General features: G+C 38.3%; 1 protein-coding gene across 2 annotated transcripts in view; it reads left to right on the top strand.

The window, feature by feature from the left end:
* The window catches only part of PLCB1 (phospholipase C, beta 1 (phosphoinositide-specific)), a 591,356-nt gene that overhangs the window by 445,588 nt on the left and 130,494 nt on the right, over nucleotides 1–15,274 (top strand). For both annotated transcript variants that reach the window (XM_004687179.2, XM_004687180.2), the window contains exons 12-15: nucleotides 1,158–1,240; nucleotides 6,968–7,052; nucleotides 8,260–8,437; nucleotides 13,966–14,033. In XM_004687179.2, the coding sequence (XP_004687236.1) occupies nucleotides 1,158–1,240; nucleotides 6,968–7,052; nucleotides 8,260–8,437; nucleotides 13,966–14,033 (414 nt within the window). The remainder of the gene's footprint in view (nucleotides 1–1,157; nucleotides 1,241–6,967; nucleotides 7,053–8,259; nucleotides 8,438–13,965; nucleotides 14,034–15,274) is intronic.

Here is a 15,274-nt window from a genome sequence, read left to right as displayed (position 1 = left end):
AAACATTTAAAAAAGTAATGCTCACGGCTAGTAAATATGTTTTGAAATCTGGTCCTTCATATATTATTCTAAGCAATCTAAGATGAAAAGTAATTTTAGAAAAGCACAAGAGACTGTCAAGGCATTCTTGTTCTTTGAGTCAATAATTCCCTCCCTGAGAATTTATTCCTGAAATATAATTCATAATATTAGGGGGAAATGATGGTTTGTTTTAGAATTATTTGAACGGTAGCACTTAAAATTTGTCTAACAAGCAATGGTTAAATCAATAATGATACTTTACTCCCTAGAATTTACACAGATACTAAAGTCTATGACATGCACATTTGTTCAGAAATATAGATTGAAGAATAAAGTGCTGATAAATTTTACAATGTGGATGAATATTGAAAGCATGCTAAGTAAAAGGTACCAGACATGAAAGGCCATGTATTATATGATTGCATTAAAATGAAATTTTTGGTTTATGCAAATTATGAAGACCCAAAGTAGATGTATTGTTTCCTAAAGTTGTGTGTAAGGGAGAGGATGGGGCAGTGGGAAATGACTGCTAAGATATGGTCTCATTTTGAGGTGATATTAATGTCCTTACCTAGATCAGGATGATGGCGGTACAGCTCTGTGGATAAAAAGCATTCAATCGTAAACTTTAATTGGATGAACTATGCCTCAATAACATCATATCTTAACAGTGCTGAAAAAAAGTATATTTACTGTAATTAAAGACTAACACATGAATACATGAAAAGCAAACTAGAAGTAATTAAATGCCAACTTTTGAAGGTTGGCTCAGAAGTTGAATTTATAGGTAAACCCTTTTATCCTTTTGATTAAATTTTTATAATGTGATTAGTTTATGTCATTATAAACAATAAATAGGTAGAATTAACATATATAGGAACAATTCTCTTCATAGTTGTATCTCCCCTTCCACCAAAATCTGATGGTCTCTCTTCTTTTTATTACCTTGCTAATAAGTCTAGTGTCAGAAAATTTACACCCTAGTAGCTTTTATAACCTCTTCTAGGTATTTCACGTTATGTGTTACAATCTTGTGAATGAAAAAGACAATCATTTTAATGGGTATAACCCCAAAGGGAACAAAAATATATATTAACATCCTGACCTATTGAATACACATTTGTTGTTATTTTTAGGAAGTAATAGAAGCAATCGCTGAGTGCGCGTTTAAGACTTCACCTTTCCCAATTCTCCTTTCATTTGAAAACCATGTGGATTCGTAAGTATTTGATACATTTGAATCTCTTTTCCAAATAGAGCATATTTAATAATTGTTCATTAGATTAAGGTTATTTGGCATTATTAGTAGTGTTCTTCAATTATGTTCTATGTCAAAGGGCACTTTTTTTATCTATATATGATTAAATTCATTTGTTTAAATCTCATTTACATTAAAATAACCCATTGGACTGTGGAAACTATTTTAGTGCCATAGTAGGAACTTTGGATTCTTTTTTTTACAATGTAGTGGAACACATTTCTTTATTCAATATGTGTCTATTGCAGTGGGTCACTTGAATAATCTTCCTTTATTAGTTCCATCCATTGAGCACAAATTTATAGATAATCTTCTACACAAAAATGGCCTGCCCCCTGCAGGTTGGAGTGGTGGAGGGAGAGCTGTAACTCCGTTCTGCCACTGTGCACTTACACAGAATGCAGACTCTGTGTTCCCTCCTTCTCTTCCCATTGGTTCTCCTGCTTGTTAATATTTGTAATAAACATTTTCCTATTTAAATTGCCTGCACTTACTATTGAATGACACACAGAAAGACAATTTTGGTGTAACTGTTTTATATTCATTTGATCACAAATTACCAGAGTAGGACACATTTATATCTAATACATGGATATTAGCTTTTCATATAACTACTTAATTTAAAGAGCTTCAAAATGAAAGATTCTTCTCTTTATTGAATTAAATTTCAAGAAACTAAAATCCCAGTTCATGGAATAGAATTAATAGCTGAAGAATACATGGTTATAGACATATTTTCTCAAAAGAACACTTGTGAAGCCTTCGCCTGCACTTCTACAATCTAAGCCAGATCTCTCAACTGCAGCCAATAACACCTTTCCTAAATTAGCTCATGAATACCTTTTTCTCCCTGCTTCCTATTGAAAGTCTTTCCCCAGTCACTGATTCCCTTTGTCCAGCTAATTTGCAACACATGCATCAGTTCATTAATTCTTAAAGAATTCACTGAAATTTAAGCAGTTTGAGCTTCAGCTTGAGGAATTTCTAACTAGTTAAATGTCACAATTTGTTAATGTGTGCGTGGAGAGACACCTTATTTGGAAGTAACCCGTTTTATAATCACCCCGTATTCTAGTTTGCCCTCAGGAAATCCATATTACATTTACCAGCTTGTGATTCTGCTTCATTCTGAAACAATCAGCCAATGAATAATGTCATCATTTGGCACATAGTTCTCTAGCACTTCTGAGGGCAGTTGAAGGAAAAATGCATTCCACTTCTATTTCTCTTCTAACTAAATAGAACACTTCTTGGTCTCTGTATTTAATATCTCATTTGCTGCAACAACTCTGATTTTGTAGATGACTTTCCTGGAACATTCTCATTTCTGCTCATTGTAATTGTTAGCACCTTTCTTTTAGGCAGTGCAGTTTCCAGGCTTGTTCCTATTGTAAGAAAAAACATCTAGCATACTTATTTTCTTAAACGTTTCTATATAAATCGGACAAAGTGAAAAGCCCTGTATCCATCCCTGTTGTCATAAGTAACTTAAGAGGTATCTAACAGCACCAACACCAACAGCATGATAGAACTAATACTCATTGAACATATATTATGTCAAACAGCATTCCAAGAAGTTCATGTGACCTTCATCCCAAACCTATATGCTCCTAAAAAGAAAGGTTGTGGTTATTTTTACAGATGAGTGTCTAAGACAATGAGTAATTTGCCAGTTAGTCTGGCTTACAACTCAACTGTTTAACCAAATATCATCCCCTATGCCTAAGCAGAAAAATTGTGAAACTTCAAAACAGAATTAAAACAACCAGCACATCCCGAAAACAGGTATCTGCAAATGTACACATTTGGCTTTTAATCACATTTGGATGTTTGCAATCAGCATGCCAGTCAGACACAGAGACAAGTACTGAGCATGCAGATTAAACCCTACATTGTACACAAAAGCAAAGAAGATAGTGTCATAATACTACCCCTTCTGGTTTAAAAATGAGAGACTTAGCTATTAAAAGCTCATTAATGATTCATATGTAACACAACAAAACAACAGGAAAACCTCCCCAGGATTCCATGATTTTAATTCCAAAATATTAGGTAGTATAATGGGAGTACAATACTAAGAAACTGAATTCTGGTGTGGGAGGAAGTTGTTTGCTTCGCCTTACTATTGTCCCTTGATACCAACATCACTCAGTCTGTTCTTTCCTAGAACTGTCACAGGCCCAAAGAAAACTGATGAAGTTTTCTCTCCACTCACAAAACCTTGTGCTTGCCAAGTGGGTCACCTCATCTCATTGCTGAACTCAGAGGCAGAAGCTACCACACTCTTGCACTCCACCCCCACCAACTCTACATGGAACCTTAAAATCTTTCTAAACAAGTATCCTGAGACACACTCCCAACACTCCCAAACATGTCTGAAATCTGTTTGCCCTCTCTAGTGAACCATTTTTTCCTCTGTTTTTTTGTTTGTTTTGTTTTGTGTTTTGTTTTGTTTTTTGCAACTACAGAACACCAAATTCAGACTCTGGTCTTACCCAATTTGAACTCTATCATCAATGGTTCATCAACAATAAACTCACAAAGGAAAAAAAGAAATCCAGGAAATCTTGCTTTAGCTGCTATTAACTTATCCTCTTTCACCTGTTACCTCAGATTCCCCATAACGAGCAAATTCTCAACCCACACTCCCATGCTTGAATTCAAATCTATAGAAATGAGTCTTTGATATATTAATGTTTAAAAAACAAACAGCTCTGTTAGCTCTGATACTGCACCTAATTTTTTCCACTGAAGCACTCTACTCAGTTTCAGGAATGTGGCTCTAGCTCTGGTTTGGCCAAACTGTGGAGTGTTGTTCAGGCCCTTCATTTATTGAACTGTAGATTCTTCATCTGTAAGAGAGGGAATTGGTTTGACATCAACATGGAGGATTCACACCATGCCATGGGCCACGTTCCTTGGTCAGAAAATAAACTATTTTATCAAGTGCCTTCACTTTATGGCTGGTTTATTAAGTCCAGTAGGCCAAAGCTTAAAATATTTCTGTGACTCTTTTCCTCTTGTTTTGTCTCCATGGTAGCTGATGTTAATGCTGTAAATGCTTCAAGACTTTTTTGACTCTTTAATTGCAATGATAATACCTTTTATATCTAGTTCTGATTCACAATTAAAGTTGTTTTGTTTTCCTGTGACTCTATTCCATTGGCTCTCTGTTCTGATACTAGGCTTGTGTTTGTGAAGAACATGATGAACCTAATTACTGAACAGCACATTTTACATTTTTTTTGGATACCTGCCACTTTTTCTTTTCATCTCCATTGATTTGGGGCCAGTTTTCAAAAGTCTAGGTCAGGTTGAAATCCTTGTTCTGCACAATGCAATTGATCTGCATTATTTGGGGGACTTGTTGTTAGAAATGCAGAATCTTAGGCCACTGTGCTAGACTCTGCCTGGAATCTTTGTTTTCTAAAGATCCTGGTGATTTGAATGGAGTGTTAGCACCCCACTATGGTCCATTATATCTCCATTTCCTACAGGCTTGTTACAAATGCAGGGATCTCCTCCCAGCTCAGAATAATAGGCCTCGGTCTAAGTCTTGCCACTTGCAACATTAACATTCAGGTTATTCTTTAGTGGAATTGCTATGGGGACTCTGTGCACTGGACAAAGGACTCTGCCTGTCATTGACTTAGGAACACCTCCCATAATCCTACTACAGGTGAAAATATGATTCCTCAAGAAATCCCCAGAACAGAGCACCCCAGGAGGGTGAACACTGCTGATTTATCCAGGTATCTGATCAAAGGAACTTGAGGCTCCCAAGTTCTGATACTCAGGAAAAATATCACCTACTTGATATTTGTCAACTCACTTTCTCACAGGGTTTCTCAAGCTTGAAAGTGCATGGGAATTACACAGAGGGATTATTAAGATACAGATGCTGAGTCCAACTTCCCCCAAGATTCTTATTCAGAATTTGTAGTGGAGACTTCAAATCTGCATGTCTAACCAGCCGTTAGGTGCCACTAATGCTAGTGGCCTGTGAACAGTTAATAGGGCTATTCAGGTTTTGATAGTTTGTTTTGTAGAAGCTGGAGCACATGGGCCCAGCACAGTGGGCTTGTCTCAGGTACAGCCCCGGAGCCAGCTGACATGTTTGAGCCCCCAGGCCAGTGAGCCTTCAAGCAAGCATGTGTCTGGGTGCTCTGGCGAGAAAGCCACTTCTCTTGCGTGTTCTAGACTTTTAACAGATTGTCAGTCAGCAAACACTCCAGTGCTGTCTAAGATCTGTTCTCTGATTGGCAGGCTTTCTTCTCTCCCTAAAGAATGCTGCTGTATGTTCTGAGTGCTACTTAAGCCATGCAGTGCAATCTCATACTTATCAAGAAAGGCATGATGAGACCTGGGAGGTTGTTGTGTCAGACATTGCAGCTTCTGAGAACATCTCCTTTGCTTCTCTGTGTAGTTCCAGGAAGGCAATGATCTCAGACTCATATTTGAACCTCAGAAAACTCATTTGGCTCTCCCAAATATATCCTGTGCTTTTTTTTAAAGGCCTGTCAAAAGCCCTTTTCCCCATGAACCAACGTAATAGGATTTGAACCTCTCCGGCACCATCCCCCAGGAAAAAACAGTACATGATCCAGGCTTAACATTTATAGAAGAGGAATTAAAGGAAGAATTATGTCTTATAATTGACTTTAACCATAAGAAGGAAGGCTCTTAGTATTTACTGGTACTTCCTATAGTCTCAGTTCTGTTCAAATGTATTAACACGGTGGCATGTAGGAACAACTATTGGAGATTGAATTTGACAGCCTATAGATCAAAATCACAGTCCATAAAACTGGGGGGAAATTGGATACCTTTATAATGGTAGTTAACATTCTGCAGAATGAGATTTTTTCCTGCTTTTAAAAGGTCAAAGGAAGTAGAAATACTGGGAAAACATGGAGGTTCTTTTATATCAAACCTGCAGCCACAGCTTTTTTTCCATCAGAACATGTTCCTCTGGATACTTAATCAGGCTGACACCACCTTTTCTTCCTTATTATGCACATAAGAACTGCAGATACCTTTTCCCAAGGTGCCTGCTTCTCTGCCCTGTTCTAGGATCCACTCCAAGTAGGTACTCTTCTGCTACCCGCCATTTCCCTTCTTCATTTTGAGGTTCCTCTTTCCTCTCCCACCAAGCTTCCCTTTCTCCCTCTCCTTCCACCTTCCAACTCTCGCTCTCCCTCTCTTCCTTACTCTGTCTTTTTCTCTTTCCCGCTTTGTCCACCTTCTTACCTTCCTCCCTCTCATCCCTGCCCTCATCTCCTTGTTAACATGGCTTTGTAGCAGAGATCTCTGTTTGGCAAATCTCACCCAAGCGTTAGTATGGAGATATGAACTAGCTATCATGTCTTGTGTTTGACTTAGAATCAGGAAAAGAAGCAGAAGGGACCGAGTCTCTGCAGGACATTCAAAAATCCAGTGACAGGCAAATGATCTGCTGTCCCTTCCACAGATGTCTTTGTGGTTCAGCCTTAGATATAGCTTCTAGCTTTCACCGATGTGTTATTCGAATCCAGAAACATCAACAAGGGATCGGAAAGGATGAAAATCATCCTAAATGGTAGGACGAGGGAATTGCCTCCTTCTAGAATTAACAGTACAAACTAATCCCATCCAGACTCTTTGCCCATATGTCCTTGCTTTTATTTTTTCCTCTTCTTCCTCTCTTAGCCCAAAGCAGCAAGCCAAGATGGCCGAGTACTGCCGACTGATCTTTGGGGATGCCCTTCTCATGGAACCACTGGAAAAATACCCAGTAAGAAGTTTTGATATTTACCCCCAAAGAAATGGATGTGGTTGGAGTTGGGGGAAATTTTCATATGTCCTTTACGTGTTTGTTTTTCTTAGATTAATGCTTTGACCAAGTAGACACCAAAAGTGTAACACACTGCTTGCTTCCTCTGCCCAAGGTTCTTATCCCTCTTCCTTGCCAGAGGGGACCCAGTCAGGACTGTAGAATTCCCACAATCACCACTAGGTCACAGGAACAGTCCAAGGACAGAGGACTATGTGACTTTCTGGGAACCTCACCAAGCCCCATTGAGAGAAATGGGTAAACAAAATGGGACATTACAGGTGACCCAAGGACATGCTGCCTGTTGCCACTAGCCACTGGACACTTTCTGGCTTCGGCCTATGATATACCAGAACTGAGGCCATTCAGGGCTGGACTAACATCCCTGCCTTGGAAAGGAAAGCACAGAAATATCCTAACACAGTCTTTTCCTCTTAGACCCTTTCTTCACACATTCTTAACATGATTTCATTCCAGTTCCAGACTCACTGTAAGCAAAGAATAGAGAGCCAACTTTCGGGAGTCCAGTAGACTTTCTAAAAATAACTCATCTTGAGACAGGCACTCATGCTCTCTGATACAATATCTAATAATCTTCTCATGGGAAATTGATTTTCTCATTAGATGCACAAGATAGAAACTCTAGAAGTATGGCTTGCAAATAAGGATGGCTTGATTCTTAGGGATGGAAGGAAATATGAAACCACCCAGTCCACTTTTGCTAATGCCAAGTAGATTACAAACTAAATTTACCTGCTGCCAGAATTGGGATTTTGTTGCTTTTAAACTGTATCAGAAAAGTCAGGAGTTAACTGACTTCCCTTTTTTGAAAATTCAGGCCAGGGACCTGTTAGCAGTCTGAAATCAAGATGGTTGGATTTTTGTGGTCCTCGGGAGAGTTTGGGCTAGCTCCCCAAATCTATTATCTTCTTCATGTAGATTCTGTTGTAGAAGTATGAGTATAGTAGTTTAGATGGATCTTTCATATGAAGAAAGAAAGATCTATTAACTAGACTCCATGTATGACCCACACCCAACAGTATTAATGAGCTGTGTTGAAAGCAGTAAAGAGTAATCTAGAAGCTCTTGGCACCAAGAGCATGGAATTTGGGGGGCAAGCCAGAGGAAGAGAGAATATTTTGAAAGAATATGTTTTATTTTCCTTTAGCTGGAATCTGGAGTTCCTCTCCCAAGTCCTATGGATTTAATGTACAAAATTTTGGTGAAAAATAAGAAGAAGTCACACAAGTCGTCAGAAGGAAGTGGCAAAAAGAAGCTCTCAGAACAAGCCTCCAACACATACAGTGACTCCTCTAGTGTGTTTGAGCCATCATCTCCGGGAGCTGGTGAGCATTCCTGTTATGTGCTGATTTATAAGTGCTACTCACAATGAGTTAATAAGGGCTTATAGCATTTCTACTTGGATGGAATTTTTTTTTTTTTACTTCATGCTTTTATTATGTGTATTGAGGCAAACACTGGTTTACAAGACTGTATTTTTCATCATAGTATCTATTCAAAACATTACAAATGTATGTTATCATACCACCTCAGCTACCAAATACCCATAATTCTCTCCCATAGTCCATGGTGTCCCCTCCACCGTTGCATCTAGCCCTCTTTTTTTCTGGTAGTCTTAGCTCAGCAGTCATATTTCAAGGGCTGGCTTTTCTCAGATCCTTTGCATTGTCTTTTATATTTTACTTACCATAATCCCCTCCAGTTCCATCCAGGTTGTTACAAAAGGCAGGCATCCACCTTTTTAATAGCTGAGTAGTGTTCCGTTGTGGAATATAGTGCATATTCCTGAGTCATTCTTCTGTCCTTGGACGCTCAGGTTGTTTCCATAGTTTGGCTGTTATGAATAATGCTTCAGGGAGCATAGGGATGCAGATGTCCCTGTGAGTTCATGTTTTTGTGTTCTTCAGGGAGATACCTGAATCAAATGGTAAGCATAGGAACCTTGTATCCTGTTCATATAAACTAGTCTGGCTTTTCTGGAAAACAGCATGGTGATGTCTCAAGATGTTAAAAACAGAGCTTGGATATAGTTTGAAGCTGTATTGGTTTTCTGTTGCTGCAACAAACGTGGTGACTTAAAACTACACACACACATATTGTTCACCAGTTCTGCAGTTCAGAAAACCACTAAGGGTCTCACTAGCTCAGCTCCGATGGCTGCAGGGCTGTGTTCCTTTCTGCGCCTCTAAGGAAAACTTTTATCCCTTGTTTTTTTTTTCCAACTTGAGGCCACCCACGTCTGTTAGCTTATGTTCCCCTTCCTCCAGCATCACAGCTGGCAATGTCACATCTCTGTTACACTTCTGTTGTCACATCTCCCCTTGACTACAACTTGGAAAAGTTCTGTGCTTTTAAAAACTCTTGTCATTACTCTGAAGCAATTCAGATAATCCAGGATAATCTCCCCCTTCTCAAGGTTCTTAACTTAATCTCATCTGCAGTCCCTTCTGTCATATAAGGCATCATATTCACAGGACATGGCTGTTTTGAAGAGGCCATGATTCTGGCTACCTCATAAACCAGAGTTTGATTTGTGTGATGATTTTAAGCTCCTTGGGGTCAATAATCCCTTGACATTAACTATGGACTGGGCACAGAATGTTCAGTGAATGCATTCTCTTTGATGTGCTGAGGCTATTTAAACTCACCCAGAGCCTTTTTTTAAATATATATATATTTTTTACATAGTTCTTCATAGTTCTACAATGTATGCATTTTCAGGTCGGTTAACCCCCGTGGAATTCCCACCAGCAGTTCACCTGTGTGCCATCAGCATAGTCCCTTGTGCTCTTCCTACCCCTGTTTTGATCCTATGTGGTGACTGAAAATCCTTTTCTCAGTAGCCACAGCTGTCTATTTCAGCCTAAATCAAAAAGGGAAATGAATAAGCATCGCCTAACAATAATGAAAGAGAATTCAAGTAACTTCATCATTTCACATGTTAAAAAGGTTCTGGGTGAACCTGTTCCACTCACCCACAGTTTTTTTTTTTTTTTTTTTAAGATTTATTTGTGCATACAGAACTGGGGTACAGGCCAGAGGCTCAGGGGCGGCGAAAGGCTTCACCAGAGACAGAGTGGGGAACAGAACAGGCAGATCGACGAAGTACACTGCTGAGGGGAGCAGCGGGCGGATCAGGAGAGGTCTGGCACGCCATGGGGTCACCTCCGGGGCAGGCGGGAATCGAACTCATGCGGAAGCGGCCTTAGATTCTCAGTGCTGTGCTTTAATCCGCTGCGCCACCAGGGAGGGCCTCACCCACAGTTTTTTAACATGTAAAATGACAAAGTTACTTGGATTCTCTTTCCAAACTATTAGGCGATGCTTATTCATTTTCCTTTTTGATTTATGCTGAAATAGATAGTTCTGGCTACTGAGAAAAGGATTTTCAGTCACCACAGCGGTCACCCATTTCCTTTGAATTATTTGTCATTTAATCTAATTAATTTTTGAAGTTTATTCAGAACACTGGCAAACTAAAAGTGCATTACAAAGATCTGGTTGCAGGGCAAACAAATGCAGGAAACGTTAAGTTTAAATCTAGGAAATTCTTCAATGAAAAGTTTAACGTCGGAACAAACACTTTGCTTTGTCTTTCATATTCCACATGAGAGTAATCATCCCATATTTATCTTTGTTCCCTTGACTTATTTCACTTACTGTAATCCAGTTCCATCCATGTTGTTGAATGTATCTACAAAAGTTAGAAATATACTATCCTGGGCCCTCTCTGGTGGCACACCGGGTTAGAGCACTAAGAAGCTAAAGCCACTGAAGCATGAGTTCGATTCCTGCCTGCCCCAGAGGTGATCCACATGGTGCAGCAGACTTCCCCCGACCACCCTCTGCTCCTCTCAGCAGTGTACTTTGTCAGTTGGCCTGTTCTGCTCCCCGCTCTGTCTCTGATGAATCCTCTCACTGCCCCTGCACCTCTGGCCTGTACCCCAGTTCTGTATGCATAAACAAAAAAAGAAGAAAGAAATATACTCTCCCTGTGCTCCAGAGATTCCATTCATAAGGAAACAAAAATTGCAGAAAACAGCACTATTCAGAATAACCAAGCTGAAAACCAACTCTACCCATTAACACATACAAAAAAAAAAAATGTGAAAGTATTTCTTTTACAACGTGGAGAACTATGCAGCAGTAATGTTCTCTAACTCACACCACAATATGGGAGCTGGAACATAATGTTGGGCAAAAGATATCAAATCAAACAAATTGTATCTTGTGATATCACATACTATTTGTGTAGATGTCAAAAACAAGCAGAACTAACCTGTGCTCTTGGAAGTCAGAATATAGTGACCTTTGAGGAAGATGTGAGAAAGGAAAACTCAAGGGGGCTTCTCAACACTGGTATTTTGTTTCTTGTTTGAGCTGGTTGCTAAGACCTATTTAGCTGGTGATAATTCACTGCACTGTACACTTACGATAGGTATATGCCTCCCTATAACTGTCATATGTCAAAAGATTTTAAAATAACGAAAGCATACATTTTAGGGCAACCCTCTGATTTATCTCTGTTTTTCCATTCAAGGGGAAAATCCTGAAAATCCTTATCCAACAATCATTATATAATTCTTTGAAAGGTTTTTTTGTTGGTAGTTTTTAAACGTGTATTTCAAACTGTATTATACAATTCTGATTCATTTTTCAAAAATAGCTTTTGTTTTCAATAAGGACATTCCTTTTAAAGTTTTGGAACCAATATCTTTTCCTTTTAAAGTTTTGGAACCAATATCTTTTAGCAAGGTCCCCTATTTCCTAACATAATTCTACCTCTTGAATATAGCGTGTAAACCCGGCTTCCTTTGTATGTGGGAGCTGTTGTTTTTACCATCTGCCTTTCCTGCTACCAGTTCTCTCCTGTTAACTGGATACATTAACACAAATAACGATCCTTACAGGCAGTGAACATTATTGCTTAATACAGAGAAAGAGCAGCAATCTGTTAGTAATTCAGTAGATTTCCTAAGTTGGTCTCAGTCTGTTGTGCAATCCGCATTTATTTCAATGGAAAATTTTGGACATTTTTAATATGTAGGTAGTTCCCTGAATAAGGAAACAGCTAATTTACCATGTGGTTTGTAGCTATCCTCAGGATTGGGAACTCTTGAAAAGCTGTAAATGGTGATTACTTCAAAACTTACTTAGTTACTTTACCTGGCCCCTCGTGGTCAGCAGACCTTTGCCAGTGCACTTGTTTTAAAGAAATAGGGTAAAGCAATAGGTTTTTTTCTGATTTTTTTTTTTTTAACAATTCGACACGATTCTTCCAAGGTCCCTTCAGAGACTTCTAAGGGAAAAATAATCACTCTGCTCACAGGAAAAAAAAAAAATTTGTTTCTCTCCCACATAAACCAAAGAATGATTTCGTGGAGTAATTGAGTTGATTGGCATAATGCTGTGTCCCATGAAGCATATGTAGACAGTGCTGCCAAACAATTTTTAATGATAAAAATAATTTCTTCTCCAAAACCAATAAATTCTTAACTTGGGATAACAAATTCGATTATGAAAAACATTTAAGTGCCAACCTCCTAAAATAATCTGCTGCTAATATGCTTTGGTTCTTAAGTATAGTTGGTTAATCTTATTAACTAATGTCAGCACTATAAAGTGATTGTTATGTGGCTTTCTTTAATATACAAGTTGTAAATAATAAGCCTTGTTAGTTCCAGAAATCTTTTCCCTCTGAAGATATTTTATGAATACTTTGCTCACTGCTATCACTCAGTAATTGATTAAACTTCGTCAGCCAAAATGAAAACATTTATAAGCATCTTGGAAGACAGTGCTGTGGGCACTGTGTCCTTTATTTAAATTGAGCTGGGCAGCTAACTTTCAAAAGGCTAGGAGGGAAATGCTTGTCAATCCAACTTGCCTCATTCTTGTGCTAATATTGCCCTCTACTGGAATCTTCATGTTATTGCACTGAGTGAATCTTGAAAAATAAACCGAACATTTTAGTTATGCTTTCTTTACTTTTCGCTTGAATTTTTTTCATACTAACTAATTTTACTGGGTTTGACTAAGACCAGAAATATGGAAGAATATGATGCATGCTTGTGTAATATTTAACCCAGCAGAATCATTCAGCAATTTTCAAAGAGGAAAACTGTCCATTGGAGCAACTATCTATTGGGTAAATGTGAAACAGAATTCTGTCTCACTGAGTTAGATTTGCAGAACAATGATTTTTAAGGATTTGACCTTTTTATCCTGCCTTTTTAAATATATATTTTTAGAAGATGGTCACGTTTAGACAAAGACATTACATTCATCGACAAAGCCTGCAGGCAAACTATAGGATATTGGTGGTACCTACTGATACAGGCTCAGTTTTTGTGAAGTCAGTGTGCCAACATCCCACTGCTTTCTGATTCCTGTGAGACCTTGGGAGCATAGCCACGATGTCATTGAGTGCCTGCCAAACATCAGATGAAAGGACTGTGGTCATTTATCTAGTTTAGAGTCATAAAGACCCAGAAAAGAGTATATACATCAGATAAGATGGATACCTCTCTTGCTAACCAAGCTTACTGTATAGATTCCAAACAGATTTGAAAAGCATATAGAGCAAATGTTTTAAGAAGAATATAGATAAGAATACCGACAACTGTTTTTTTATGAATTTGGATATTTCAAATGATATGCATGGATTTGGAATTTAGGGGGGAAAAATCACTGTGGAAAAAAAATTAGTATAATTTAAAAGTTCTCTGTAGTAAAACTGAAATATCCGAAAGAATTATTTTAAAACTGTGAAAGGCCAACTTCCAAGGAAATTTTTGGTAATGCACAGTACTTGCTTCAAAACAGTAAATGACCTGTTATTAAAATTTGACAGGGGAAGCTGATACAGAAAGCGATGACGACGACGACGATGATGATTGTAAAAAATCTTCCATGGACGAGGTAGGTCTCTGGGGCTTAACTTGTAGTCTCAGCAGCTTCCCACTAACTTGCCAGCTCAGGCTGTTCCTTCGAATGTAGTCCGTGGTCACCTTCTGCCATCTAGTGGCAGAAGAGTCACAATTCACTTCGAAATTTGTGTGCTGCTCCATTTGGAAATGAATGAAGGTGAAACTTGGGCTTGGACGGAAGGGCTAGACAAAGATCAGAGTTCTCAGTAATAAGTGGTGTTGCCGAGTCTGACTGCCATCAATGGGGTATCAAGAAGGGTCTCCGCGCTTGGACTGATGAAATGGACTGTCCATTCGTGCTTAATTCACAGTAGAAGTGACATAGGAGAAATGTCCAGTGATGATTATTCCATTGTTGTAACTCTGGATACCTACTGATACAGGCTCAAACACTCCCCCTCCCCCATACTCCATTTGCTTAGAAATATCAATTGTACATAATCACAAATTAGTCAGCTTGAATTTTAAAGCTCTGTTTTAGTAGGAGTCCTGATCAAAATGTCTGTATTAAATCTGTTTTCCAATCTGTTGGAAAGTAGCTGTCTCAGTACTTACATATTTGCAATGTAGCTATACAGGTAAATAGCAAATAATAAGCTGTTCTCATTTATCTTCCTCCTCTTAGAATGATTCTCTTTAATGTAATCTAATTTTTTGCTTAATGATGTTCCCTTAATTGATTTTGACTTAATGTTCAGGACAAAAACTGTTCCAATGGTAAGGTGCCTGTGAATTATTTCAATTTTTTTTTCAGTGGTTCTTTTAACTTAAAAACTGTCTTAGTAATAGAGTGGTCCTTTTACAAGTGAATATTTCCAATGAACAATTAATTTAAATATTGCCACAAGAAATTTTGTCTCCATATAGTGTCTTTTCTAAAGCAGGAGAAAATACTAGCTCATTAATCTGCAGAGTGCTTTCCATGCAATTCTGTAATTTGAGGTATGTTTCCTTCCTTAAGTTATCAAAGCATTATATAATAGCTTAAGTAACATGAAATTATACTGTGTGCCAGTTACTGTTCTGAGCTCTTTCCTATAAATTAATTCATTTGGTAATCACAAAACCCCTGTATATTTAGGAACTGATTTTATCCTAATCCTACAGATGAGATGATCTCTTAAGTAACTTGGCCAAGACAACACAGTTTCAGAGTGTAGATTTGAGGTTTAAAATCAGGCGGTCACCCACATGGCACAACAGAATCTCCTGACCTGCCCACTGCTCTCCTCA

The sequence above is a fragment of the Condylura cristata genome, unplaced genomic scaffold, assembly GCF_000260355.1.
Source record: "Condylura cristata isolate star-nosed mole 26May11 unplaced genomic scaffold, ConCri1.0 scaffold00022, whole genome shotgun sequence".
In the NCBI taxonomy this organism is placed as follows: domain Eukaryota; kingdom Metazoa; phylum Chordata; class Mammalia; order Eulipotyphla; family Talpidae; genus Condylura; species Condylura cristata.
This window is presented reverse-complemented; position numbering and strand designations above follow the sequence as displayed.